We start from the raw sequence: 27,931 nt of genomic DNA on the forward strand, positions 1-27,931 counted from the left end.
CCTGGCGTTCTGCCCCACCCTGATGTCCCAGTCCTGCATGGGAATTCCTACTTATTCATGCAAGCAGCACCTGAGCTCCAAGTCCACCTCGCAGCGCTGCACATGGGGGTCCTAAGTACTGGAGTGTTAGTCACCTAGATGGTGACCAGAGTGCATACGGACAAGTACAAGGGCATCCAAGCTTGAGAGAGACACGTGTTGACTTCAGAAAGGACTCATCAGAACTTTGTAAAGAGTTCCGCAGTCTCCTGGGTTCTCTCTTACTGCTTCCTGTCCTTTGTGGAGAAGAGTTTGGAAATTGATGAGGCTCCCATCTCCGGGTGGAAATAGCAAGCTCCCTTGGCTTGAACTCCCTCGGCACGTAAAATCTTTTGCTGTTTCTTTTCTTTTTTTTTTTTTTTTTTTTTTTCGGAGGCGGGGGAGAAGCCACATTTATTTAGGAATCCTCTGAAAGGGTCCTTACGCTAGGCTGTGGGCAATGCGGGAGCACCAGGCGGTCCCTTTAGCAGGAGAGGAGGAGGCCACTCCCTCGCACCTCTAGAAAGCAAAGAAGTGACCTTGGCAACTCCGAGGAAACACTCGCTGAGGTGATGAGGTGACGGGGGCTTGGACCGGGGAGAGGGAGAACTGACTCCTCGGGAAAAGTTGTCTAAACAAAGGGCATTCCTTAGCTTCCAGCGCCGTTGGTGGAACCTCCCACCCCACCCCCACCCCGGAGCGCTGGGTGTAGGGTTACAGGCGGCGAGAACGTGGTGGTTCCTGAGCGGGGAGCCGCGCTCGCTCGGTGCCGGCGCTCGGCGGAGGGCATGGGGGCCGGCCCGGGGCCTCGGCCGTACAGCGCGCCGTCCTGCGGGGAAGGCGGCCCCGGCCTCGGGGCGCGACGCTCGGGGCTGGAGAGGAGCGGGGCCCCGCAGGCCGGCGGGCCAGCGGCCGCGTCGCTGCCTAATTTGGGGCCGGTTCCCCAGTTTTCCGCCCGCCCCTTTGACGTCGGTGAGAAGCTCGCCGCAGAAGCGCCTCCGCCCGGCCGTCTGGGCCTGGACGGAGCGGAGACCCGCGGGCGGCAGCGTGGGCAGAGGCGCCGTGAAAGCCAGGGGGTGAGGAGGGGCAGAGGTCCCCGCTTCTCCAGCCCCTTCCGCTCGCCTCCTTCCTTCCTTCTGTCCTGCTCCGTCTCTTCCCTCCCGGCCCTGAAGGGCGCCAGAGCCGTGAACTAGCGGCCGACGCCGCTTCTCCGCCCAGCGCCCTCCCTCGGCCCGACCCCGCTTCCCCTTCAGCTGGGTGGGAGGCTGCGGCCCTCGGGGCGGCGAGCTGAGCCCCAGCCTCGACCCTGCCCCCGTGCAGCCCGAGGGGCGAGCCCTGCAGACCCCAGCCCTGGAGTCCGCTTGCCGTCCTCCCTGGACCCCGAAGGGGGCCTGGAGGGAGACAGGGCTGGAGGAGGGTGTCTCCTGGCCGAGGGATGGAAGGGATGGAGGACGAGGCAGCAGATGCGAGATCTGCCGGCGGCAGCCCTCAGTGAGTACGGGGGAGGTTAGGCGCTGCTGGTCGGCTGGGTGGGGGTGCCAAGGCCAAAGAGTGGGAGTCAAACAGAGTAGGGCCAAAGCCTGTTTGGGGAGCAGCTATCCTCCCAAGATCCCACGGCCTGGAGAGTTATGGGGAAGGCCCACTTCCCTAGTTTATCTTCACTTTAGCTTGTCCAAGTCAGAGCAAATTCAGTACTTGAGTCACAGAATCAGGCGTCAAGCGGAACAGCTTACCCGGTAGCCTGCCCATCAGCCCCATTGGGAAGGTCCCCTCTTTTAAAGTCCCAGAGCTGGATTATCATTGGAGTGCTGGTTCTAGACTTTACACCGTCAAAAGGATTTAACAATCTAACTGAAATCGCTCATGTTGCATTCCATCCTCTGCTTTCTCATTTGGTCCGTTGAAAAGAGGAAACAGTGTCTTGCATCCAGAGTGAAAGTTGGTAAACTCTAGATGAACTAGTAAATGATCTATGTAGTAGGATCTCAGGGAGGGTAGTCCTAATGAAAGTCATTAACTGGCACTAAGTTATATGATCTTTTAACACACTATGTGTTTTGCTTTGTCAAGTGCTGTATTCCTGAAACAAACAAAAACCCCAGCAATCAGCACAAACTTAACTGCTATCAAGTTGATTTTGACTTACAGTGACCCTCTGTTGGACTTCCTAGGCTGTAAATCGTTAGGGAAAGAGACCTCCCCTATCTTCCCCGTGGAGCACCTGCTGCATCTGAACCGCCAACTTCATGGTTAACAGTTAGCTTAACACACCACACACGTCACCAGGGCTCCTTAGTGTATAAATTGAATAGCTGAAAAAGGACTTACTATGTCATAGAATCTCCATGGTCAATCCTTAGTCAATTTTGCATTAAATAATTACTGGTTTGTCTTTTATGTGCATATGAGCTTTACACACGCATTGCATTTCAGGTGGGACGCAGCTGAATATCTAAAAACACTTAAAGCACGTTGGAAAGTGCTGATCAGTAGACACTCTATGTCATGAGTATTTCCCTAGAGAGCGGAACAGATGTGAAGACATTGTGGGGTAGCTGTGTGCACATCATAAGAACACTCTTACACTCACTTTCATTGCCAGTCAAGACATCAGCATCAATCATACCAGTAAACTAAAATGAAAAAACAAAAAGCAAACTTACCGCCATCCAATTGAGTCCATCCATATTGACTCCATAGGTTAGAGTAGTATTACCCCGTTGGGTTTCTAAGTCTGTAAATCTCTACAGGAACAGGCTGTTCCCTTGTTCTACCTCAAAGCAGACAGTGGGTTCAGACCATCTGATCAGTTAGCAGCCCAATACTTAAACCACTATGCCACAGAGCATGAACGAGATGTGAAATCCAGCCATATATACTCACATGTGGGAAGTGGAGTTAAATGATCATTATTTTGGAAGAACTGTGGATTTGGAATGAGAAGTTAGGGCCTTAGCACTTTTACCTTCTGAGCCTCAGTGTCTCCATCTTTAAAATGGAGATAATACTGTCCTTTGATCATTTCTCATCGTGGTCCTGGTCACCGGGGCAGGGGCAAAGCTAAGGTGTAACATCTCCCATCAGAGAGTCAGGTGCTGCTTGACGTCTTCCTAATTACCACCTTCCACATTGGCTTGCCTTGAGGATGGGCTGTTAGCAGATGGAGGCACCTTTCATTGAGAGTGCTTTTCAGCAGAGAAAGAGGCCAGGGATCTGGTCCTTCCGTAGCATAAGGAAGCTGTCATTTGAAGTTTCATTTTTCTAGGAACTAGGGAACTAGTTCATTTTCATGGAACTAGGGAGCTTTTGTGGTCTAGTAGGTAACTGCTACCAACTCAAAAGGCAAATGGTTTGGATCTACCAGTTGTTCATTGGGAGAAAGATGGGCAGTTTTCCTCTTGTGTGATTTACAGCTTCTAAAAACGGAAAGATCAGTTTGAGTCCTTTCCAATTCAATGGTAACAACATAAAACGGGACTAGAAAAATCTAGAAGTCTGTTCAGATTTGGAAGAAAATAACTTGTATTGTCTACTGATCTGTACTTTGCAGTGTGCTTTCTTGATATCTAGAGGGCTGTCCCTGCTTTGCCTCTGAATTATTCTCATCTGAGAAGGAAGGGCTCAATATCCAGGTGCCGTGGGGGTCCAGGAGGTTGTTGGAACTAGTGCCTGTCTCAGGAGCTCTCTGTTCTTTCTTCCAGAGGTCCCAAGGTAGTGAGCAGAACAGCCAGCCCCACAGAAGCAACATCTGAGGACAGAAGTGGCCCTGAGTGGCCGCTCGATAATGGATACCTCCCGATGACTTGGCTCTGCCCTCAGGAAGACAGAACACCGATGGCCTCCCAGAGCCCCAAAGCATGGATGGAGCAGCACCCAGGGTCCTCTGTGCTGGAGTTCAAGGTGAGGGCTTTGAAGGAGCAGAGGACAGCAGGCAAGGAGGGGCCCAGCCCTGGCCCCACCTCTCAGGAGAGACCATCCTACAAGAAATCCAAATGCAGGCGACTCAAGGGAATTGGAGCTGGGGCTCCAGCAGAAGGGACTTCCTTACCAGATGCAGTGGGAACTTCCCATGCTCAGAACCTACAGTTGGACAGCAGTGTCAAAGACGAACCTGCCAGAAGTCAGTGCCCTAGACCCCCTAGACCACCTACCCCTAAGCTGGCGTGCTGGAGTGGGAAGAACTCCTGGCCTCTGGAAGCAGCATGGACACTGTCTGACTATGAGCAAGGATTGCCCTCAGGGCCTGGCTCTATTCAAGGGAGCCCTGTCCAGAAAGCTGCTCAAAGCTGGCCTGGAGAACCTGGACCTTGTAACAAAAATGTACCCACCCCAAGGAAGGGAAAGTCATGTTCCCTTCAGGATGATCTGGTCACAGGGGGAGATCTGAACAGCACTCCCTTGACCTCAGAGAAGGCCTCACCCCTGCTGGAGGACATCTGGAGAGCTGGAGAGCTGGGCCTCCTGGGCACTGGGGGCAGTGGCTTGTCCCTGTCAGACCAGGTAGAGAAGAATCGCCTTCTGCTGCAGGAGATGCTGAGTGTCTCTGGGAAGGGTCTCCCGAAGGCAGGGATCCAGGCCTGGACTTCATCTTGGGACCGACCTGCAGCAGGTGAGACCTGTTCTGGTCTAGGTTACAGGGAAGGGAGTGGGCAGGACAGGAGGCAGTCCTGAAGGGGAAGAAGGGAAAGGGGTGCATACGGAGGGGGGTAGGGAAGGAGAGAAGGCACTGTTGCCTGTGACTGAAATCGTCAGGATATCCTATTCTTAACTTTGATATAAACCCTTCACCATTTCACAAGTAGTCTGCTGAAGATTGTGCCACCCCAATGACCACCCAGGATGGTGAGAAGCCACCCTGCGTGCTGCTATGTCTTATTCCCTAGGGCATGTAGCCTTTTCCACAGTGACCTTCATTATGTCCTCTCCATGACATACCGTTTTCCCCAGAGGCCCTCACTGTCCTCTTGAGTTGGGTCAAGCAGACAGGAGCCTCTCCCAGTGAGCAGCCCCCTCAATAGAGCTGAGTTCTACCAGGAGTAGTACCATCTGGTGGGCAAGTGCTCATAACTGGGAAGGAGCCCTTTCCCTTCCCTCCTCCCCATCCCAAAGATTCCTTTGTCACCCCAAGCCTAAGAGGCCCCAGGTGGTCTGTTCCGCCATGGCAGTGTCCACCAAATGTCCCTGTGACACAGTCTCTGCTTCTACTTTCTGGCCAAGATACAGGTGGAGGTAAGGGTGGGGTTAGATTTCTCTTTTTTGGATTCAGATTGATTCTGGAGAAAACATGCTCTGTACTTCTGAAATGAGGCTGAGTTCCAGCTTCTGGCTTCACTCTGACCTCTGCTTCTGTCTCGGACCCTAGAGTTACCAGTAAGGGACATGGACTGGGACTCGGGCATCTCCCTGCAGGATTTGGACCAGAACAGGTAAGAGCTCAGAGCATGCACTTTCTCTCCCGTTCTCTTCCTCGTCTTCTCATTTGACATGGTACCAGGAAAGCAGGATCCCTCTCCAAAGCAAAGGGGACAGCAGACCAATGGGCAGCAGGCAGAAAAGTCTCACATGACCACAGTCCAGTGCCCATCTGTTTCCTTGCACAAAGCAACAGAAGTGTAGTGCAGGGTAGAGTACATCAGAGTCTGAGGAAACAGACCACCTGCTGTGTGTCCTTAGGGTCATTTTCCAGGCACAGGCCTCTGTTGCTCAGATAGCTTTCTTTGTGTGTGTGTGTGTGTGTGTGTGCATGCCCGCGCGAGCTGTTAAATCAGAACTGACTGGTACAGGAGGAGATTGCCCCTCCTACTCCAGCAGAGCATATGGTGGATTCGAACCGCGCGCCTCTGGGATTGCAGTGCAGCTTCTTGCCACTAGACCACCAGAGTTCCCCAGATATTTTTCAAGTGGGAGAAAGAGTGTCTGTTTTACTTTACAAGACTATTAGGAGACTAAGGTGAGAAAGTAAACATTCACGTCCTTATGTGGAATGTACAAAAAGCAAAATTGTATTCCATGTCCTTTACCAGTCAAAAGAATGTGAAATATTTGCCCCTGTGCTGAGCTGGAGGGAGCTCGGAAGCCTGCAGGCACAATGTTCAAGCACTCAGTGGCTAAGCAGACGGTTGGCACTTTGCACAGGCCACACTGAACGAGGCAGATGAGACAGCTGCTTTCATAAGAGAGGCCAAGGCCTTAGGCCTTGGGAGCCCTGTTCACAGTAGGTGGTTCTCCTGCTGTGTCCTGTAGATGCATTGAAATCGACTCCATGGCAATAGATATGGTGGCTTTGAGCTGAAAGGATTGTCCTCCCCCTTCATAGAATGACAGCCCACAGACTCTTTTGTACCTCTACTCAATGCTTTGGAGAAATGGGACCACTGGAGGCGGAGGGCAGGGAGTAGGAATGGGGTTTCCTGTATCTTTGAATTGTGTTACATACCTCGTGGACTGCCAAAAGAGCTAACAAGTCCATCTTAGAGGAAGTGCAACCAGGGTGCTCCTTACCGGCAAGGATGGCGAACCTTTATCTCATAAATTTAAGAGGCATGCAACAATAAAAAATCAGTCCTGGGGAGAAAACATCGTGCTGGGTAACAGATGGTCTGTCAAAAAGAGGAAGACTGTCAACAAAATGGAATGACACAGTGTCTACATCAGTGGACTTGAGCATGACAGAGATCATGGCAATGGTGCAGGATAGGGCAATGTTCAGATCTACTGTTGATGGCGTCGCTGTGAGTCATATGTAGTCCTGACATGGTGAGGACGGGACGTAGGCTCTAGAGGGGGCGGTCACCTGTGGCCTGAGCTTCAGCTGTGGTCCTTTCAGAAGTAGAACTCTGTACCGGGCTTTTCAGGGTTCCTGCACTTGAGGCCCTGAGATGCCAAGGAGGAGGAGCTGAGAATGACGCTCACTTTCCAAGCTGTGTGGTGATGTTGTCCTCTACAGGGACATGTGGTTTCTGCTAAAGGCAGAAGTCACTTTATTGCCTCTCCTTGCATAGATTTCTACTTAGTTTGACCTACCCTCTGAAAGTCGTAGACAAGGTCTTCTAGTCTTTAACCCTGCCATGACTCAGCCGGTGCTCCAGATTCAGGCAATTCAGTGTCTCTTCCATTACTTCCTGTCCTTAGTGGCTTCTGGCCAAGGTCTTGAGGAGAGAGGGATGTTGGCTCTTTCCTCCCCTCATTATTTCTGATTTGGAGTCTTGGTTGCCTCCCTTCTGCCAGACAGCTCTTCCCCAGCCTTCACATCCAGCGCTTTCAGCCTCTTGTTGTAACCCCCTCTGTTAAGAGTGTGAGCACAGACAGAACTGTGGTCCCCACTGGTACCGTTTCCCTCTCTGTTCTCACTTCGCTTCTCTTGTGGAGAAGAAGGCTGAGAAGGTTTGGGTGGAGGCACTTTGTGTCCTGCAGCTACTGCTTCCTGTGCAAAGCCCAACAAGAAGATGATGCCCTTGGGGATTTTGTTCAAGGGCCACAACCAAAAAGAGCAGCCAAAGTCTCTGACCCATGTGTTGGACAGTGAGTCATGAAAACCTCCCACTTTTTTGTTTGTTTCTTTTTAATATCCCCATTCATGTCAGGAGGGACCAGTCTCTGGAAAGAATATTTTTGTTGTTGTGAGGTGTTGTCTCGTCAACTACGACTCTTCGGAAGCCTGTGAGTGACAGATCTGATCCCTGCCCTATCCTGGACCACCCTCATCGCGTCTGATATGCTTGAGCCCATTGTTACAGTCACTGTGTCAAGCCATCTCGCTGAGGGCCTTTCTTTCCTTTTCTGACTATCTTTCCCAGCATGATATCCCTCTCCAAGGACTGGTTCCTGTTGAAAATATGCCCAAAGAAGAAGTTTCTCCATCCTTGCCTCTAGGGAGCACTCTGGTTGCACTTCCTTCAAGAGAGATTTAAAACCACCCACTTTTAAGGAAAACGTCAAATATGAGTGTGGAGGGACTTGCCCTTATTCCTGTGTGGAGCTATTATTTGTGTAGAACCTTCGGTGCCCAAACTGGTGTTTCTGGACTACTAGTTAGCCTTCAGGTTTGTGTTCTGCTTCATTTTAGGGCTTGGGGTAAACTACATGTGCATGCATACGATGTGTGTATATATGATGCATGAGCGTGTGAAGAGGGCTGAGGGAGGAGGGGAGTGAGGGAAAGAGAGATGGTGCCCCAGTGACCTTTAGGACTTGTTTGAAGACTGTTAACTAAATGTCCCACGTGGAATGTCCAGCAGACTGGGACATACAGAATTGGAGTGGAGAAACTTTGTACTCTGGTTTGCTGAGAAAATAACTCTGAGGGCCCTCTTGATCCAGTATTGGTGATCTGCAGCCAAGTTCTTTCTGAGGAGATGCCCACGCTGAAGGACCAGAGAAGGGAGTATGGTCAGCTGTGCCTTGATACACAGCTGGACAGTGACTAGGGATGATAGAAGGAGAATTGATGCCTTTGAGCTGTGGTGTGGAGTATTGACTATACCGTGGACTGCTAAGAGAATGAACATACTTGGCCTGGAGAGGGTTAAACAGGCTGCTTCTTGGAGGCAAGGGTTCTGAAGCTTCGTCTCATATACACTGGACATGTTGCAAGGAGAGACCAGTCATTGGAGAGGGGTATCATGTTTGGGAGGGTGGAGGGACAGCGCAAGAGAGGAAGACCCTCGATGAGATGGATCAGTTCAGTGACTGGGATAATGGAAGTAGGTGTGTCAGAGACAATAGGGTTGGCAAAGGATAGAGTAGGGTTTAGGGCTGAGGTATATAGGGTTACTATGAGTCGCAAGTGACTCAACAACAACAACAACATCCCTGAGTCATCTGGGCAGATGTTAAAGTGGTCCTTAAGATTGTAGGGCTCCATTTCTCCTCCAGGTGGGATGGCCTGGCTGATGCCACTTCTGTATACGACACACTCCCTCAGCTCTCTGCCCTGGGACAGACACATGAGACCCAAGTTCTAGAGCTTAGTTTCTTCACCGAGAGACCCTGGGCAAAGAAGAGGGGCAGTGTCTTGTTCAAAGGGCACTGGGCCCCTCCAGTCTCTGGACTGGAGGAGTTAATGATACTGTTTCACACTTAGTCAAGTTCAGCTCAGTATAGGAATCAAAACCCCATTACAACCAAGTTAACCCAACATGTGTTTAATTATGTCCCTAATTGTTACTGTTTTCAAGAAGCTCCTGAAATGATCATGCGTGCAGGGCCAAGACTTTGGTCAGGCCTGTGGACCTGACTCTGCTTACCATGAGGTAGTCACAGGGAGGAGATGCCCTGATGGCACAGTGGTAAAACACTGAGCTGCTGACAAGGGATTGCCAGTTGGAATCCAAGCACCAGGTCCATGACCTGAAAAAACCTGGTAATATGATTCCATAGAAATGAACTCGCTGGGGTTGAGTCAATTCTCACTGACTCATAATGACCCACCACCACGTTTCTAAGGTTTTATCCTTGGAAATGATAATGGAAGTGATTACATATGGGAAGATAATCTTTACAGAAGGAAACTACCCATATTTCCCTTTCAGAGAAGCTAGTGGATTCCAACAGCTGACCTTTAGGGTGACAGTTCAGTGTATTACATATGACACCACCAGAATTCCTTTCCATAACTATGGCAGCCTAGAACACCCATGAGGGAGTTCTCCTGTTTCTCATGGAATCACTCTGAGTCAACAGCACCTAAAAACTGCAGTCATAGGAAGAGCTGACCAGGACACCTGAGACGCTGAGGAAGCACCAGAAGTGACCTAAGAAACGAGATGCTGACACCTGAGATAGCCAGGACACCAGAGAGGCTGAGGGAGCCCCAGAGATAACCTAAGGGCCCCCTGTGGGGAGACACGTCCATCCTCCTGACCCAACGTTGTCTGCAAGGGAAGGCTTGGTCCCAGAGGATTGGAGCAGCCCACTGACTGAGTCTTCCCTCCTCAAGACCATGCCAGGCGCATTCAAATTCATTATGTGCCAGTCTTGGTGTCCCAGTGGATTAAGCATTGAGACTCTAACCTAAAGTTTCTCATTCACCAGCCACCCCACAGAGGAGAGATGAGGCAGCCTGCCTCCATGACCGTTACAGTCTGGGAAGCCCCGTGGACACGTTCTCTGTCCTACAGGGTCACCATGGCTTGGAAGCAGTTTGATGACAGTTGGTTTATTTACTATGTGTCAGACACTATGCTAAGTATTGTGCCTTTGTTCTCATTTTTCTCATAAGAATCCATTGTAAGAATGAGAAGAATCTTAAGAATTTCACGCTTCTCTCAGGAGAGGTTAGCTGTCTGGCCCAGAGTCACCCAGCTTTTAAGTGTTTGAGTCAGGATTTGGGCTCAGAGCAGCTTCACTTCAGAATCCACGTGCAGTCATTATGTGGCTATGCTGACCTTTTTAGGTTCCATAGGGCCACACTTTGGGTTAGGAGTGTGAGGGTCCTCTCCCCGCTCTCCAAACCAGGTCTGTTTTCAGAAACAAGGAAGGAAAGGTGAGTGAGAGGCTCCACAGGACAAGCTCATCACCCTCTCCGTCACTGTTGGGAGGGATTCAGCAGAAAGGATGTTGGTTTGAGGGACGAGGATCGAGTGGAAGGTGAAAAGGCAGTTGAGAGTTGATGCCAAAATTTGGGTGATTTTAAAGAACAGAAATTTATTTTCTCCTAGTTTTGGAGAGTAGAAGTCCAAGTCAGACTGTCAGCCATGTTGGGTCCTTCTGAGGGCTCTGGGCGAAGAAACATTCTCTGCCTTCTTCTCTATCTCCCGGTAGTTTCTGGCAAACTTTGGTGTTCCTTGGCTTGCAGCTCCTCCCGCTTCCGTCATCACACAGTCATCCTTCCTCTGCCTGGACCTGTCTCCAAGTCTGTTCTTAAAAGACATCCTTCATGTGGGATTAAGACTCATCATACCCGGAGCCTAGTGGTAAGAAACTGCGCTGCAACCCCAAAGGCACACAGTTCGAATCAACCAGCTGCTCGTGAGAGAAGGATAGGTATTCTCTTCCCGTGTGATGAACTGCCTCTGAAAACCTGGTGGAGGGTCAGCCATGGGTGGTTTCAACTCGATGATACACATCACCACCACAACAACAAATACCTGGATAAGGAGTAGCCTTGCAATCCCAAAGGCACGCAGTTCAAATCCACGAGATGGGCAGTGTCCACCCCACGAATACACTGCCTCTGAAAACGGGCTGGACGGAGAGCTATGGGTTGGCTCCAACTCAGCGCTACACAACACCAATGACAACATACTTGTATATAATCTCCTGTTAACCAAATGGCATCTCCAAAGACAATTTCCAAACAAGTTCATGTTCATAATACATAAATTAGGACTTCACCCTATCATTGGGGGGAGCAGATAATTCAGTTCAGTGCTGTAAGTGATTTTGTTCATGTGTGAAAACTGGATTCCTTAGTGATGTTGTTGTTGTTATGTGCAGTCGACTCACCTGTAACTCACAGTGACCCTACCTACAACAGCTTTGAACCCTGCCCTGTCCTGAGCTAGTCTCACTGACTCCCCCACACCTACCTTCATTACCCCAGTCACTGTATCAGTCCATCTCATTCACGGTCTTCCTCTCCTGCGCTGTCCCTCTACCCTTCCAAGCATGATTGTCCTTCTTCAAGGACCGTCTCCGAAGTCCCTCCTGGCTATATGCCCAGACTATGTGAGCTTCAAAATCCGAGCCTCCAAGGAGAAATTTGGTTTCACCCTCTCCAAGAGAGACCTGTTTATTCTCTTGGCAGTCCATGGTGTACGACAGAAGAAAGAAAAGACAAGAGTGTTGTGCTCAAAGCTGTCCCTCCTACGGTTGTCTGTCCCCAACTCCTGTCCAGATTCTTCACCCTTCTGGGCTTCTGAGTCACTTCTCTATAACATGGCCATGTCCAGCTCAACTTCTTTCCTCCTATGAAGAAAGATAGCAGGCTTACAGATAGCCTTGGAATCCCACCACAAGCTGAAAGCCACAGTCGGCTTCCTCACACCAGGCCCTGCTGCAGAAGGAAAGCAGACACGCAATCAGAACTTGCCGTCAGGCCCCTGTGGGTGCTGGGACCGTGTTTGGCAGTCTTGTGTGAGAATCCATGCAGCCAGCACAACTCCAGCATGCTCTGCCCTTGTTAGGGTCTCTTCTGTGCTCTGAGGGGCCCCAGGTCTTGAAGTGTGTCTGCAAGGGCTCCGGTTATTAGTCTGCTTTGGGGGAAATGAGGAGAGAGTATGTGGGGCTTTGCTACAGTGGTGCTGTAGTTGATGAAAAGAGCTCTGGTGGTGGAGGGCTGCTAACCAAAAGGCTGGTGGTTCAAGACAACCATCCGATCACGGGGCAAAGAAGGGCAGTGTGCTCTCATAAATATTTATGGCCTCTGAAATTGACTCTTGAGGGTCACCTGGATAGCAGTGGATTTGGTTTTTAGAGTGGTGAAAGGTGCTAAGGATTGCCTTGTTGTTGTGTGCCGTAGAGTTAGAACCGACCCATAGCTGACCCTTTCAGAACCGACCCATAGCTGACCCTTTCAGAGGCAGTTAATCACAAAGAAGGAGATTGCCCATCTTTCTCCTGTGGAGCCACTGGTGGCCTCAAACTGCATACCTTTAGGATTGCAGTGCAGTTTCTTGCCACTTGGCCACCAGAGCTCCCTAAGGATTGCCTGGGAATTCCCCTCCTTCTTGTGGCAGAGTGATGCCCATTTACAGACCAGGAGCTGAGTCCCAGTCCCTTAGGTGCCCATGAAGCCTGTGCACAGCCCTTCAAGAAGCCAGGTTCTGTGTTTGTGAGATAAGAGGGAGCTAGGAGCCAGTCACTGCAGGCCAGACTTTGGTAGGAGCCAGCTTTCAATCTCCTGCATTGACGTGTTGGACTGCTAACCAAGACATCCTCAGTTTGAACCCGCTAGCCGCTCTGTATGAGAAAGATGAGGCGGTCTCCTCCCATAAGGATTTACAACCTCAGCCACCTTATGGAGGGACACCATGAGTCAGAATTGACTCAAGGCCTCACAGTAGCTTTGTGTCTGAGGGTGATTGTAGGGTCCCAGAGTGGTACCATTGGTTAATGTGCTCAACTGCTAATTGAAGTCTAGAGATTCAAGTCCACTCATGTGGTGGAGGAGGAAGAATGCCAACACTGAACCCCACCGCAAACAAACCCTGCCTGGGACTTTCAGAAGCACTGTCTCGTGCCCCGTCTCATACACGTGTGTGACATGGGTATGAGACATCATGTGATGTCTCGTATACATCACACACCACAATCTCATTGTGATCCCAATCTTTAGGAACAGTCTCACACAAACTCACCGCTGTCAAGTCAGTGTCGACTCATAGCAACCCTCTGCGGAGTTTCTGAGGCTGTGAATCTTCACAGGAAGAGAATACCCATCTTGGTGTGACTATTGGGTTAGAATAACCAACCTTAAAAAAAAACAAAACAAAACAGGTTTTTGGTTCCAGAAAAAAAAAAAAAGAATAACCAACCTTTCCATTAGTAGTGCAACTCACGAGAAGACAGGCCCTGAGGACTCCTTTTGATGAACAAAGGGTCTCAAACAATTTAATTTGCTCAAGGTTATTTATCTGGTGTGGAGAAGGGATAAAACTCAGAATGTGAGAATTCTTCTTTCTTATTTCCTCCACCAAATGAGCAGCCACTTCCCTCTCATCTGGGGGTGCCTTGGACAGCTGCCCCTGTTCATGACTACCTGGTCCTTCAAGCTGAGACCAAGGAGTGCTGACCAAAGGGCCACCCATGGTCTCCCTCTGGGACTCAACAACAAATTTGTTAGTTTGTCTCTCATCCTGTGGACATGTTGCTAGGAGAGGCTGTTCCTTGGAAAGGTACATCATGCTTGGAAAAGTGGAGAGTCAGTGAAAGGGAGGAAGACCCCCAATGAGATGGGTTGACACAGTGTCTGCCAGCAATGAGCTCGAGTGTATTAGAGATGAGGTCGGCATACGATAGGGTAAGATTCAGGTCTGTTGTTCATAGGGTCACTATGAGTCAGACTCGACCCAGTGGTACCCAACAACAACAATTCCAAGAAGGCAGGACTCTGCCACCCTGCTCTCCGTGAGGAGGCCATTCATTGTCTTTTGAAAGTGCTGCACACCTCCAGCCATTTCCATGTTAGAGACGCTACATGGGGAGGATACAGATAGCCGCCGTTCTGAGGAAGGTCTCCTGAGAGGACCTGTTCATCGTCTTGGCATCAGCTTCCCTGCTACCACACAGCCTCTTCCAGCTCCCTTATTCTCTATGACTCCTTAAAGGGAAGTTGCCTTTTCTGTGGAGTACTGTTAAGGGCGTTCAGAAGTGGTGCTCAAAATGCCAATCCCTTGCTAGCCACAACAACAAGGTGTTGATCACTTCCAGACACCCGATATGATAATTCGTCAACTTCCCTTTGCTGGGTGTTCCTGGGTGGTGCAAATGGATTAACTTGACTTTTAAGCACAAGATCAGTGGCTTGAGTCCACCTAGAGACACCTCAGAGGGGAAACTTGTCAAGTCACTTCTTAAAAAAGAATCAACTCTTGAAACCTGTATGGATATCCATTCTCACCTCCCTACTCCTGAGATGGGCCTGCTCTCTCTGAGAGCGTCTGCCTTAAACTTCTGTCTTAAGAAACTTGACTGTCCTTAACTATTAAAAAAACTATTTATGGAATTGCCAACCCGAAGGTGGTGGCTCTGTGGTGGTTCAAATCCACCAGCAGCTCTGAGGGGGAAAGATGGGCAGCTTCCTCCCGCACAGTCTGCAGGCTTTGAGAACTCCCTGGAGGGGCTCTCCGGTAACAAGGCACTGAGGTGACGTGGTCCACAGCGGCTTGTGCTGTTAGCCAAACCCCTGTGGAGCACAGTTCTGCTCTGACCCAGGTTGCCATGAGCCCGAATCAGTTTGATGGCATTTGGTTTGGGTTCCCCTGTACACCACAGGGAGTTCCGGTGGCACAGTCTGTAGAGTTACCCTGGTAACCCAAAGGGAGCAGCTTCAAGGGAGAAAGATGAGTGGTCCCCTCCCAGGCCATTTATAACCTCAGAAACCCGGGAGGGTCAGCTGGGAGTCGTTTCCAGCCCAGCGGCAGTTAGTGAGTGTAGACCACAGGGTGAGGATCTTGGCCAGCAATTTTAGGTAAGGGTCAAGGATTCCTCCTTCCTTTTGTAAGAAGGTTAACAAAAACTGATGATGATGGTGATGATAAAGATACTATCAAACTGTATTATGATATATTAAGAAGAATAAAAACTTCTTGTTGTTGTACCATCGAGCTGACACTGACCCACAGCTGACCCCCAAGAGGGTTTTCAGAGGCAGTTAATCACACAGGAGGAGATTGCCCATCCTTCTCCTGTAGAGCAGCTGGTGGATTTGAACTGCATGCCTTTGGAGTTGTGGTGCAGCTTTTTACCACCAGGCCCCCAGAGCTCCCTAATAATAACTTAATGACATTTCTCGAATCTTACTGAATGGTCATCTCCAAGTTGAACTCTTTAAGGATATAACTGGAGCCTTTATTTAACAGGTAAATAAACTGACCGTTAACCCCTAAGTAATCTGTCTAGTAAGTGGAAGCTCAGGTTAGAACCTGGGTAGGTAATCCTCTGGGTAGGTAACCACCTCTTTGCCTTTGTCTTGTTAGAATCCTGGGCTCCTTCATTTAAGGCTTCTTGGTAACAAAGCATGACATCAAGTCTAAGGGATTGGTCCTTGGAGAAGGACATCATGCATGGAAGGGTGGAGGGATAGCTCAGGAGAAGAAGACCCCAAAAGAGATGGATTGACACAGCACCTGGGATAAGGGGGGGGGTCGACGTGTCACAGACAGTGAGACTGGTTCAGAATAGGGCAGGGTTCAGAGCTATTGTGCTTAGTATTGCTGTGAGTCACAGGAGAGTTGATGGCACATAACAACAACAAAAAGAACAACAACGCTCACAGAGCTCATGATCTTTGATCAATTCTGACATCCCTTTTCCTAATGTTCTCATTAGAGAAATGGCACACAGTGTTAAAGAAACTCTATCCTTGGTCATAAAAATACTTACATAGAAATGGAACAATGCTAAGGTAAAGGGGTTGTGAATTGGTTGTTGGGTGCCATCTAGTCCATTTCAACTCATACCTTAACCCAGGTGATAGAGTAGAACCCTCCCTGTATAGTTTCTAGGCTCTCATCTCTAAAAGGACAGATCACCAGGTCTTCCTCTCAGAGTCACTGGGTGGGTTCAGAGTGCCAACCTTTTGGTTAGCAGCTGAGCACTTAACAGTTGTGGCACCAAGGTTCTTTTTTAGTATCAGCTTTGTTTGCCCCCCTGCCTGTTGCACCCAGGAATCGGGGAAATGTTACATCACCTTACCCTCCCAAATACTTCCCCTGACTCCTGCACCTGAGATAAAAGGGTTAAACCCAGGCTTGCTGCCACTGTTATTCTAATCCAGGATTATGATGGCTGCAGACAGAGGCCACTCTGTCCTCTTGACCTCGCTGGCTGAGAGAGCCAGTGATTCTTCTGGGTGAGGTCCCGATCTGCCCGATGGTGGGAGTTAGCCAGAGCTTAACCCTCATTCTCCCACCAGGAAATTGATTCTGATGGAGAGGTGGGACCACACATTGCCCTTTGTCTTTGTAAAGCAGCTTCTGATCCTCATGGCTGGTGGCCTGAGAGAAGGACCAGGGGCCTCCCATTCTACTCTGTTTTCCACTCAGAATGAAGGAGTTGCATTACCAACCTAAAGGCAGGTACTTCAGATCTATCAGCAGCTCTGTGGAATAAAGATGGGCAATCTCCTGAGTGATTTACAGCCTCTGAAAACCCACTGGAGTGGATCAGCCGAGTCGACTCTGACTCAGCAGCACAGGCTTTGCTGCTGCTGGGAGGTTTAATAGCTGTTGTGGTTAGAGCCCTAAGTGAATGGACCCCAGGACCCAGCTTCACTCTGGCACACCAGACTGCACAGCCAAAGACCCAGACTGTTGCAATATGAAGCCTTTCCCCTATCCAACTCTCACCATTTACAGACCCACAAAGGAAGATCAGGCCACCTTTTTATCTTTTGCTCTACCTCTATTGAGCTATGGAACAAGGAAAGGTCTGCAGACTTTCAAGAGCTTGCTAAATGCTGGCTATCCTCAAGTAGAAAATTGCTTTTGCCATGGACTGGTCACCAGTGACTGCCCCGACTCTTCTCCTGGGGAGGTGCCAGAGCTGGGCTTGTAGGTTATAGTCCAAAGTAGGAAGGGTTGGCTCCAGAGTTATGTGCCCTTGATAGAGAGAAGTGTCAGATTCGTTTGGAAAATCTCCATTGGGTAGAAGAGTGTGAGCCTGTCTGCCTGGAGTGGAGGGGTGCCCTAGGAGGGTCTCCGTGGAGTGGAAGGAGGTAGGACAGGCCCAGCATCCCACAGTGCTGTACCAGCTTCCAACCCGCCCCTGGGTAAAAGCTCCTCTCCAGGGGGCCTGAAGAATAAGAGTTGCCTGCTCCGCTGACCTTGGCTGCCATCTGTGAAGGTGGCTGCCGCTCTCCTCCCCACGCTCCTGCATGGCTGCCTCCAAGTACCTAAGAGCACTGATTTTCTAATCTGCACAGGAACCAGCTTTGTCTGCCAGGGACTAGAGCAGGGCAACTGATGGGGGGTACACACACACACACACACACACACACACACACACACCCTCCAAGTGCATGGAACAGAAAGGAAATAGCACAGTTGGAAAATGTCTTAAAAACCAGGGGGCAAGGCCAATTCTGACAGCATCTGGCCAGCTGCCTGCGGGCCCTCCTGCCTGCCCACCAGGTCTTGTGACAAATGCCCTTCGACAGCCGGGGAGCCACAGCTGTCACCGGAAGGCTCAGTGTGAGCGGGCTGCCAGCCAGAGGCCCGCGGCTGCAGGGGCTGCTCTCCAGGCTGGTAACCTCATTATCTCTGCTGTTGGAGCAGGAGCCCCGGGGAGCACAGCTGCTCTGTGGCGAGATGGAGGGGCTGCCTGCTTGGGAAGCTGTGCAGAGGGATGCCTCTGCTGCCAAAGGAGGCTTCCCGGGGTAGCAGGTTTGGGGACACAGGTTCACAGAACTGCAGTCAAGGCCTCCTTGTTCCAGAGCCATGCCTGGGCCCTGCCAGGCTTCATTTGCACAGATGGTGCCTTTATTCTAGCACTTCTGGGTTTTGGGTTGTTACTTTCTTTCTGGTCCCAAAGCAGGGTTAGGTGCAAATAATGAGCACACACATGCATGTGCATGCGTGTACACACACACACACACACACACACACACACACACACACACACGTAAGTCAGAGTTTGGCTGAGGATGCCCCAAGCAGGTGATCTTTCTGGAGGCCCGAGTTGTGCCATTTTCTGTCCTTGTCTACATCATCCTAGTCCTTGATGTATATGGAATGAAAAAGCTGAGTCTGGGGAGCACAGATCTGAGATCTGGGTCCAGCTCTGTCTGTCTGCCTTGTCTCTATTTCTGTGGCCTCTCTGTTGAGGACAGCTCAGCACATGTGACAGTGGCCCCAAATGGCCGCCTCCATTGGGTCTGCTGAATTCACATCAAAGAGTGTGTCTGACCCCAGCTACAGGCATCTGGAGTTGACGCTGGGACCTGGGGAGCCAGCGAGCAGGAATGAGGCCAGAGGCGGTCGGGCTCGCTGCCCATTGCTCCCCACGCTGGATTGATGTTCGACCTTGGGCCGTGTGTGAACACTTTCCTCCTCGCTCGAGAGCCCCTGTCTGTCACATGGAGAGAGTACCTGCCCTCGGCAGCCTGGCTGGGGAGCAGGAGCACCGTGCAAAAAAGCATCTTGTCAGTGGGAGGCTGTGGGCTGCTCTCGTTGCTGTGACCGCATTGACTATATGTCACTGCCTGTGAGACAGCTTGGGAAAAGGGCTGCTGTCATTTCCAGCCGCTCTGGACCTGCCAGGGGAGGCAGAACATCCGGTGGGGGGAGGGAGCCCCAGAACCCTCATTATGATGAAAATCGAACCAATTGCCGACTTGGTCCAGATCCAGCTTAACTTTGCTCATTCCTGAGCCTGTGAGTCCTGGCAGATTTGTGTTGAGATTGAGGCAGGAAACACCAGGATTTCTAAAAATGTCACTCCTTCAAAGCACTGGACCTGTGGCGGGCAGAGCCCTGATTCTGTGTGTGCAGTGGGAGTGCATATGTGTATGGGGTGTGTGTGTGTGTGTGTGTGTGTGTATGTGTGTGGGCGTGGAGAGAGACAGCAGGAGGGAGGTGATGCGTGTAAAGGCCATCTGTCCAGGCACAGGCCCAGCCCAGCCACTCTAGGTCCACTTCCCCCTCCTCCCAGATAACTCCCACTGTCTACCCAAGGAAGAAACAATAGAATAATCTGGAGACTCCCCTACCCTTTTCTAGATCCGCCCGGGGTGTCTGTTGCCAGTCCCATGGCACCAGAGCAGATGTCCAAGGCTTGGCGGCACCCTCAGCCTTAACCAGAGCCATTGCAGGGGCATTTCCCGGTCCTGGGCCTGACCGGGACAGCCTGTGTGGGCGCTGGATGAGAAATCCTGCACATTCAGGGCTTTTCCTGGCAGATCCAGTGCTCAACACTGGTAAAGCCCTTCTAATCCGTGTTATTTTCTTCTAATCCTTCCCCACCCGCTCTGTCTTGCTTGCCACCCAGCAGAACCTTTGGTCCCAAGCCGAAGCCTGAGCTGAGCCCCCGGCATGAGGAAGCCAAGCATCTGCTGCAGCATGCCCGCATGAAAGCCAGAACCCGGCCCCTCCGGGCCAGCCACGACATCGTGCCCACTATTGCCCTAGGCAACCGGTGAGTGGGGCAATGCCAGGCCAGACCACAAGGCGGTGGCCAGGCAAGGTCAGGGGGTGGAGAGGAATGTGGGATCTAGACAATACATCACTATCATACCTCCCTTCTGTGGCTCTTCCCTTCATTTCCCCCATGTCAGGCCCTTGCATTAGTTCATTTAGCCAGTCAACACATTTGTACTGATGGCCTACTGAGTGGCAAGTTCCAAGCTAGACATTGTGGATGTAAAGATGAATGGGACGTAGTCCAAACTTCCTGCAGAACGGAGGGCTCGGTCTCTAGGAAGAAAGGGAGCAGACAGATCGATATAACTTTGTCAACTCTGCTGTAGTAGAAGGAGTCCTGGAGGTGCAACAGCTAAATGTATGTCTGCTGAGAAGTCGGCAGTTCAAACCCACCAGAAGCCCCATGAGAGGAGACCAGGTGATCTGCTCCATAACCATTACAGCCTAGAGAACCCCACGGGGCCGTTCTTTGTCCTATAGGGTATCTATGAGTTGAGATTGACTCAGTGGAGTACAAAAGAGTAACAGTAGGCTGTAGTAGAGGAAATGTGTGAGAGGGCAGGTGAAGTTTGCCAGGAGAGGAGACTTTGAGGTTGGAATTTGAAGTGGATACACGTATTCACTGGGTGGCCATGGGCAGGGGGAGCATGCCAGGGCAGATCAATGAGCTAAGATTTCAGCTGGGCTGGAGGATGTGTGAAGGCCACAAAGCTAGAGAGTGGCCACTGGTGAAGCCTTCAGGCCAGATGAGCGATTTAAATGTCTCCTTTAATAGACTGAGAGCAATTGGAGGGTTTAAAGGAAGTGAGTAGCATGGTCGCTTGTACGTCAGTAAAACCAGCCATTCTGGTGCATAGTATATAGGTTGTTGTGCCAATAATCAAAAGGTCGGCATGCCTAGGAAACTGCTCGTTGGGAAAAAGATAGACAGTCTCTTCCTATTAAAATTTGTCTTGTTTTGTACCATTGAGTTGAAACCAACCCATAGCTGACTCCAGTGGGTCTTCAGAGGCAGTGAATTGCACAGGAGATTGCTCATCTTTCTCCCAGGGAAGCAGCTGGTGGACTTGAACCACACGCCTTTGGGATTGTAGCAGCCTCGGAAGCTTGAGTTGGAATCAATTCAACAATGGTGGAGTTTTTTCGATTTAAAGAAAATTTTTATTTTATACTGGTTTACTTATAAAGTTCATATACATTGTTTTTCACACCAGATCTTTCCCATTTCTTTTACTCACCCCACCCTCCAGCTATCAAATTGTGTGACCCTATGATTAACTCTCCCCTGTCTGCCATCCTCCTTTCTCTGCTCCCCACCTCCCCCGCCTTGGATCCTTATACACATTCTACAATAATGGTCTTATTCCGTATTTGTCCTTATGGGACTGAGTTAGTTCATTCAGCATAATGCTCTCCAGTCCCTCCCAAGTTAGGTACTGATTTACAAAATCATTGCTCCTGCGTGCTGCGTAGTATTCCATTGTGTGAATGTACCATAATTTCTCAGTTCATTTGATTGTGGTTGGACATTTGGGCTGTTTCCATGTTCTTGCAATGGTGAATAACACTGCTATGAACATTGGTGTACAAGTCTCCGTTTGTGCCTCAGTTCTTATTTTCCTGGGGTGTATTCAAAGCATTGGAATAACTGGGTCGTATGGAATTTCTGTTTGGCTTTCTGAGGAAGCACCAAGCTGCCTTCCAGAGTGGTTGTACCATTTGACAATCCCACCAGCAGTTCCTGTATCACCACGTCCTCTCTATCATTTATTACTTACTGTCCTCTTAAACTTTGCCCCTGCAGACAATAGTGGGTTTTAAAGCTGTTCTGGCTGCAAGGAAATGGTGGACAGTGAGGAGGCTGTTCTGGTGGTTCTGGTGAGGTGTGCTGAGGTCTGAATGAAGCAAGTCAGGACAAGGGGCAGGGGCTGGGCCTGAGGAAGGCTACCACAGCATGCCTTAGCACACCAGGCCCAAGCAGGACCATCTCCTCCCCTGGCACGGTCTGTGGTTGCATCAGTGCAGTGGGTAGGGGACTTGCCTGTTTCCATCACTGTGTGGCACTAGAGAGTGAGGATTCTTTGTGGACCTGCACAAAGAATCTTTTCTATTATTATTGTGGTGAGAATATATGCAGGAATACCTTGGAAATATTATGGGTTTGATTCGAGAACACTACAATAAAGCAAATCTTTAATGTGTGCCACACTTTTTCCCTTTTGTTGTTTGTTTCCCAAATGCATAGAAAAATTATGCTTACAGTCCACTGTAAGTGTACAGTAAGTCGGTTAAGTGTACAATAGCATTATGGAAAAGTCTGGACTATTATGAGAGTTACCAAAATGTGATGGCAGAGAAACAAGGGGAGCACAGGCCATTAAGAAAATCTCACCGGTAGATGTGCTCAACGCAGAGTTGTCGCAAACCTTCACTTTGTAAGAAACCCAGGATCTGCTAAGTGCAGTAGACAAGGCCTGCCTGCATACAGAACACGCTGGGCATGTTCTCAGGAGGAGCTTATACTTGGTAAAAGACAACATGCTCGCAAAGACAGGGTGCCAGAGAAAGAGAGGTTGGCCCTCGATGGATTAACACAGCGACTGCAGCATGACCCTGAGCATATCCGCGATTGTGAGGATGACTCAGGACAGGGCAGAGTGCAGGTCTCTTGTTGTTCATGTGTCATCATCGACTTGATGGCATCTAACAACAGCAATGTACCTTTATAGCACTGAATTGCGTAACCCAGCATTTTCCAGCTGTATGGTTTAAGTATTATCCATTACATTAGTCACCTCAAACAATTACTGCCTCTAATCATTGCTCAGTTTCTTGTCGGACCCCATGTGCTTGATGGGGAACCTGAATATGCTCAGTAGAGCCTCACTGAGATAAGTCCATTATGGGATCCTTAGGAGAGGGACCTGGGCGACCCTAAATCCTGACCCAGGAATCTCTCAATCCTGAGGAATGCAGGAGACTGTGTCTTGGTAAGGAAATCCTGACCCAGGAATCTCTGAATCCTGGGGAATGCAGGAGACTGCTCCTGGCAAGAGTGCCAAGGAGGCCTCTTTACTTTTCATTTCCATCTCTTGTACCTTGCCTCGCCCTCTGGCTCGAGAGCACCAGCCTGGGAGTGGACATGCTGCTTGGAGGCATCCTAACTCTTCTTCTAACATTTGTATGTGGTACCCAGAAACCTTGGGCTTCCAGGCAGTGTCCTTGTTCTGCTTCCTGCAGGTCCCTGGTTGGGTTACATAGCCTCAAGGCTAGACTAATTGCAAAGGAGACTTTATTGTGTAAATTTTGTCTGGGACCATTTCTTCTCTCCCACATTGTTTCAGTTGTTCACAATGACTGCCATCACTCCTTTGGATTCCCTTTCGGCAGGCTGTCTTGTGGCTGTAGAAATGTACAGACAAGCAAGGTGACCTACTTTCGCAGCTGCTGTGTCCAGAAAAGAATTACTATGACTTGGCAGTGCTGGTGAATCCTCAGAGGGTGCAGCTGAAAAATCAACGCCAGATGGTTTGCTGCAGATGCTTCTAAAGGTTGCGCTCTGTCAGATCACCCTGGAGAGCCATGCTGTTAACATGGTGATGCCACACAGGCCCCAGGCCGTAGTCAGAGGCCGCAGCCCCCACCCTCAGCCCAGATGGCTCATTTCTCCCAAAGAGCAGCTCGGTGAAAGAGGATGGGAGAGGAGGGGCAGCACAGCATCTCCAGGAGGCTTTCTTAGCCCAGGTCTGGCCGGAGGTGGCTGGAGCAAGCCTGAACAGGAAAAACGGGGCTTTTCCGGGAGATGAAAGCGTGCCTTAGCAATAGCTGCGTTTGTCTGGAAGCAAATCAAAGTCGAAGTTGAGCAGCACCTGGAACCACAGACTCAGTTGTGCTATTTGGGGGACCAGGCACAACAAAGGTGGTGCTTTTAGTCCCCAGAGGATTGCATGCAGGTAGAAGATACAAGAGTGACACCTGAGAGCATGATGCCAAAGTGCTGTTGTCTTAGATGGTAGATAATGTGTATGTTAAACCCTGGAGAACTTACATACCTCTGTGGATGATATGTTGAGAACTGTATTCTTTATGAAAGTGAGATTCCAGAAAGGAGGCTCCCCATGAAGGCCAGACTGTTCCAGGACCACAGCAGTTCTGAGTTCAGACCAAAATCCTTTCCAAGACGAATGACTGGAGCGGTGTCTGCTGTGGCTTCGTCGTGACGAGCTTGGCAGACCTGGGACATGCTTGCTGCTCACCCAGCATCTTGTCTCCGTGGCTCTCACGCTCCCTTTAGGCCCTGTTCCCAGCACTGCTGATGGGCACCTCTTGAGTTTTGAGTAATTGGGTTAAAGACACCTTATGTAATTAAGCGCTCCTTCATTTCACCTTTTAGAACCAAATATGACATGTCTACCTTTCAAGTAACTTTTAGAAATGTTTCAGAGCAACAGTTTGTATGTCAAAATTCTTGTCACCAAGGTGGTTAATGGCACCTGGTTCCCCTCATTGGGTGAGAAATATCCTACTCTTAATGCTGAGCTTTTTCTCACCCTCCAGAATATGCAGCCCACATCCTGTGAGCAGAGCAGTGTACCGCCCTGTGGGGCTTGCATAGGAGTTCTAGTGTCTAAGCTGATATGCTGCATCTCCAGATACCATTTCCTGTGTGGTGCTGGCCTGGCCAGAGAAGGTGTCTTGCCTGGGTGGTGAGGGTGGAGCTTCTGCTCCCTGAAGCTCTCTCGTTGCCATGGAATGAGTTGATACGGTGTCTCTGCCCCAACTTTCCTTTCCCCAGGCTATGGAGGGGCAAGAGTGCTCTTGCAAAGCAGACCCAAGGACACCGTATACATGGTGCTCCTATGAGCATAGTGACCGCCTCACAGAACCTTCCTCAGACCCTGAGAGGCTAAAACAGATACAAGTGCAGGAGGAGGCCCAGGATGTGCTTCTCAGGCATCGGGGCTTGGAACTCCAGTGCTGCACAACAGAAACCCACCAACAGAAAACTGCTACTACCAGTGTCACAGGGCACCACTGCCCCCTTTGACCATGTGGATACTAGCGGTGAGACCCTGCATGGTCTTCACCAGCCAAGTACTCCAAGTACTTCATGTCTGTCAATCACAAATCCCCCTTGCAAGCAGGGCCACATCACTTCCAGGGGCCTGCCTTAGCCACTGGACTTCATGGTCTTTTTTCCATTAAACAGTTGCAGACTATATTTCACTGACGGTGCTGGTTTAAAGATGAATAAGCAAAAAACATTTTCTTTGATCTGAAAGTTTATTTGCTTCTGATTTTAAATAATAAATAAAACCATTCTATAGGGAGCTCTGGTGGCCTAACGGTAAGAAGCTACGCTTCAATCCCAAAGGCACATGGTTGGAATTCACCAGTTGCTCTACAGGAGAAGGATGGGCAGTCTCCTCACCTATGATTTACAGCCTCTGAAAACACACTGGAGGGTCAGCTATGAGTCAGTTCCTACTCAACAGCACACAATAACATCATAGCTCTGGAGGCATTGCTCACAGAGGGTCTGTGCTACTGACACAAAGGTGACGCCTCTCTGGTGGTCGGATCTTCTTGGAGAAAGATGGGCAGTCTCCCGAGCGCTGTAGCCACTGTGCCTGCCAGCTCCAAGGGCTGCCTGAATGGGAATGGCAGGAAACAGCGGGACTGACGTCAGACTCTCCAGCAGTTCTCAGTGCAGCCCCTGGAAGCACAAAAGAGGCTTCACTTTCAAAGCAGGCAGATTCACTTGCTTGGTGTGTGGTGGTTATTATGTACTGTTGAGTTGAAACCAACTCATAGCTGACTCTCCGGCGGGTTTTCAGAGGCTGTAAATCCCACTGGAGGGGGTTGCCGGTCCTTGTCCTGCAGAGTTGCTGGTGGATTAAACCACATGCCTCGGGGTTGGCAGTGCAACTCCTTACCACTAGGCCACCAGAACTCACCTGCTTAAAGGTAGTCCTTTTTAAGGAAAATTCCTCCTCAAGCAGTGTTCATCAGGGGAGCTCCAGGTGCAGTCAGGAGTAGTGACACTTGCAGGTCCCTGCTTTGCCTGTTGCATTTATAGGTATGTGAGCATCTAGTGTCATAGGCAGCAGAGGCCCCCAAAGCAACACCCTAACAAAGAAGGCAGTGCTGTTCTGTTGAATGCTGCACCTCAAGGCCACAGTGGGCTCGTGAGCTACTCTGGTTGCTGCCTGGCTCCCAGGAACTCGAACTGGGTTATTTTTGTGTGTTGCAGTGAGTACAGTGCATTAGGAGATGGTTACCCAGGGAGGATCTCCCATCAACTGCCTGTCATCTCTCTCTGTGTCTTCCTCAGAGATGACCGGAGGAGCCCAGGTCTGGACCCGAGGGTCAGCTTTTCTTGCAGAGACAGCCTCCAAAATGGGAACCTGAGTGACTCCTCAAGCGGGGAGTCCAGCAGTGGGTTGTGGCCGAAGCGGGGCACCTCTCCGTCGTCCCACGTCCGCTTTGAGGATGAGTCCGCCCGCGACGTCGAGTCCCGATACTTGGAGCGGCTACAGCAGCGTCAGCGCCATGTTGGGAGCGCTGTACTGCAGGGGGTGGACCAGGGCCCCCTACGCTCCAAGCCCGACCTCACCAACTACATCAATGGGGGTGTGAGGCGGAGCATGGCCACGGAAGGGGTACTCCGCAAGCTTGCTGCGGGCAGGCTGCACCCCTGGGGTCCTCCACAGCCTTCGCAGGGCCAGGGGAAGTGCCGAGCCTGTGGCAACTCTATCGAGCCCCAAGGCCTTAAGGAAGGGGAGGAGTCCCCAGAGCTCAGGCTCCTCCAGGAGCTAGAAGCAGCCTGCAGGGGGGAAGAACTGCTGGTAGAACCCCCTCAAAGCTCTCAGAGCCTGAGCTCCCCTCTCGCGCTCCTGGGGGAGCCATGGGTCCGAGAGACGCACATTGGTGACATCCTGTGCCCAGAGGATGTGGACTCCGCCCTGGACAGCACGGACACCTCAGACAGCTGCAGAACGGACAGCGAGGAGGCTGGGACCTCCCAGCCCAGCAGGGCGTGGTGCCGAACCCGGAGGCCCAGGAATGGGGAGCTGCCCTGCAGCCCACAAGCCTCATGTCACCTGCCTAAGGTTGACCGTGTGGAGGTTGGAGATGAGGGGAAAGAAGGCAGACAGTGCACTCCAGCCGGGACTCTGCTTCCCAGGGAAGGTGGTGGCCCCAAGCCTGCTGCTCCGGAACCCAGGAGGACTTCACTGGAGTGGCAGCGTGAACCAGCACAGGGAAATCAGCGGGCTCAGCAGGCAGATTCCCGAGCTCCTTGCAGGGCAGCCTCTACCACGGCCTCATCCTCGAGGTCTGGGCCATCGGAGCCAAACCGGCAAGCCCAGGTTACAGAAAACCACCAGCCAGTGGACAGGCCTTCTATGCCCTCCCCACAGCAGAGCCGCTCGGAGCCCCCTGCCGCTCACCAAGCCCTGCCACCAACTACTTCCTTCTCCTTGGAAGGCTGGGTGCCGACCCCTCCCTCTTCAAAGAAAACAGCCTTCTCCTCCTCTGTGCCTCACAGGAAGGCAGCCTTAGCTGGACCCCACAAGCGACGGGGCCAGGGAGACTCTGTGGACACTCCTTCGCCTCCTTCACATCACATGGTTTCTAGGACCTGCGAGCTCACCTCCTCACAGACCCAGCCTTGCAGCCCCCAAGTAAGGCCTCCACTGTGGGTGCTGTCCACCAACAACTGTAACAACAGTTTGCCTCAGGGGATGCAGGAGCCCTGGAGAGAAGCCACCCCTGAAGGCAGGGCGGAGAGGGATTCCTGCAGCCAGACGCCAGAGCTGCTCCTGGAGGACAGCGGAGGAGGTAAGGATTGCCCTTGATTCGTGCCCAGCCAGAGCAGAGGATCCCAGGTGAGTCTGTGGTGCACTAGGGACTCAGAGTCTTCACTTCCTTTCCTTTTACATTTTATTTATTAATATATACACAGTAAAACCCCTGCTGTTCCACAGTTTCTCGAGAATATGATCAGTGATGCTGGTTGCTTCCTTTCCTTTTATATGTCAAATACCATCAGCCACACACCACTTTGACATCCTCGTGGAGCTTCTCAGAGCCCCCAGAGGCGTTGAGGGAAG

At 50.8% G+C, this 27,931-nt stretch overlaps 1 protein-coding gene across 1 annotated transcript in view; it reads left to right on the forward strand.

Moving 5' to 3' along the window:
• The first annotated feature begins 1,453 nt into the window (after window positions 1-1,453).
• Window positions 1,454-27,931, forward strand: part of KIAA1614 (KIAA1614 ortholog) — a 43,358-nt gene continuing 16,880 nt past the window's right edge. The window contains exons 1-5 of the mRNA XM_006887776.1: window positions 1,454-1,509; window positions 3,720-4,627; window positions 5,381-5,444; window positions 19,669-19,812; window positions 26,152-27,659. Coding sequence (XP_006887838.1) covers window positions 1,454-1,509; window positions 3,720-4,627; window positions 5,381-5,444; window positions 19,669-19,812; window positions 26,152-27,659 — 2,680 coding nt within the window. The remainder of the gene's footprint in view (window positions 1,510-3,719; window positions 4,628-5,380; window positions 5,445-19,668; window positions 19,813-26,151; window positions 27,660-27,931) is intronic.

This window comes from Elephantulus edwardii, unplaced genomic scaffold (genome assembly GCF_000299155.1).
Source record: "Elephantulus edwardii isolate Elephantulus edwardi_28Jun2011 unplaced genomic scaffold, EleEdw1.0 scaffold00061, whole genome shotgun sequence".
Taxonomy (NCBI): domain Eukaryota; kingdom Metazoa; phylum Chordata; class Mammalia; order Macroscelidea; family Macroscelididae; genus Elephantulus; species Elephantulus edwardii.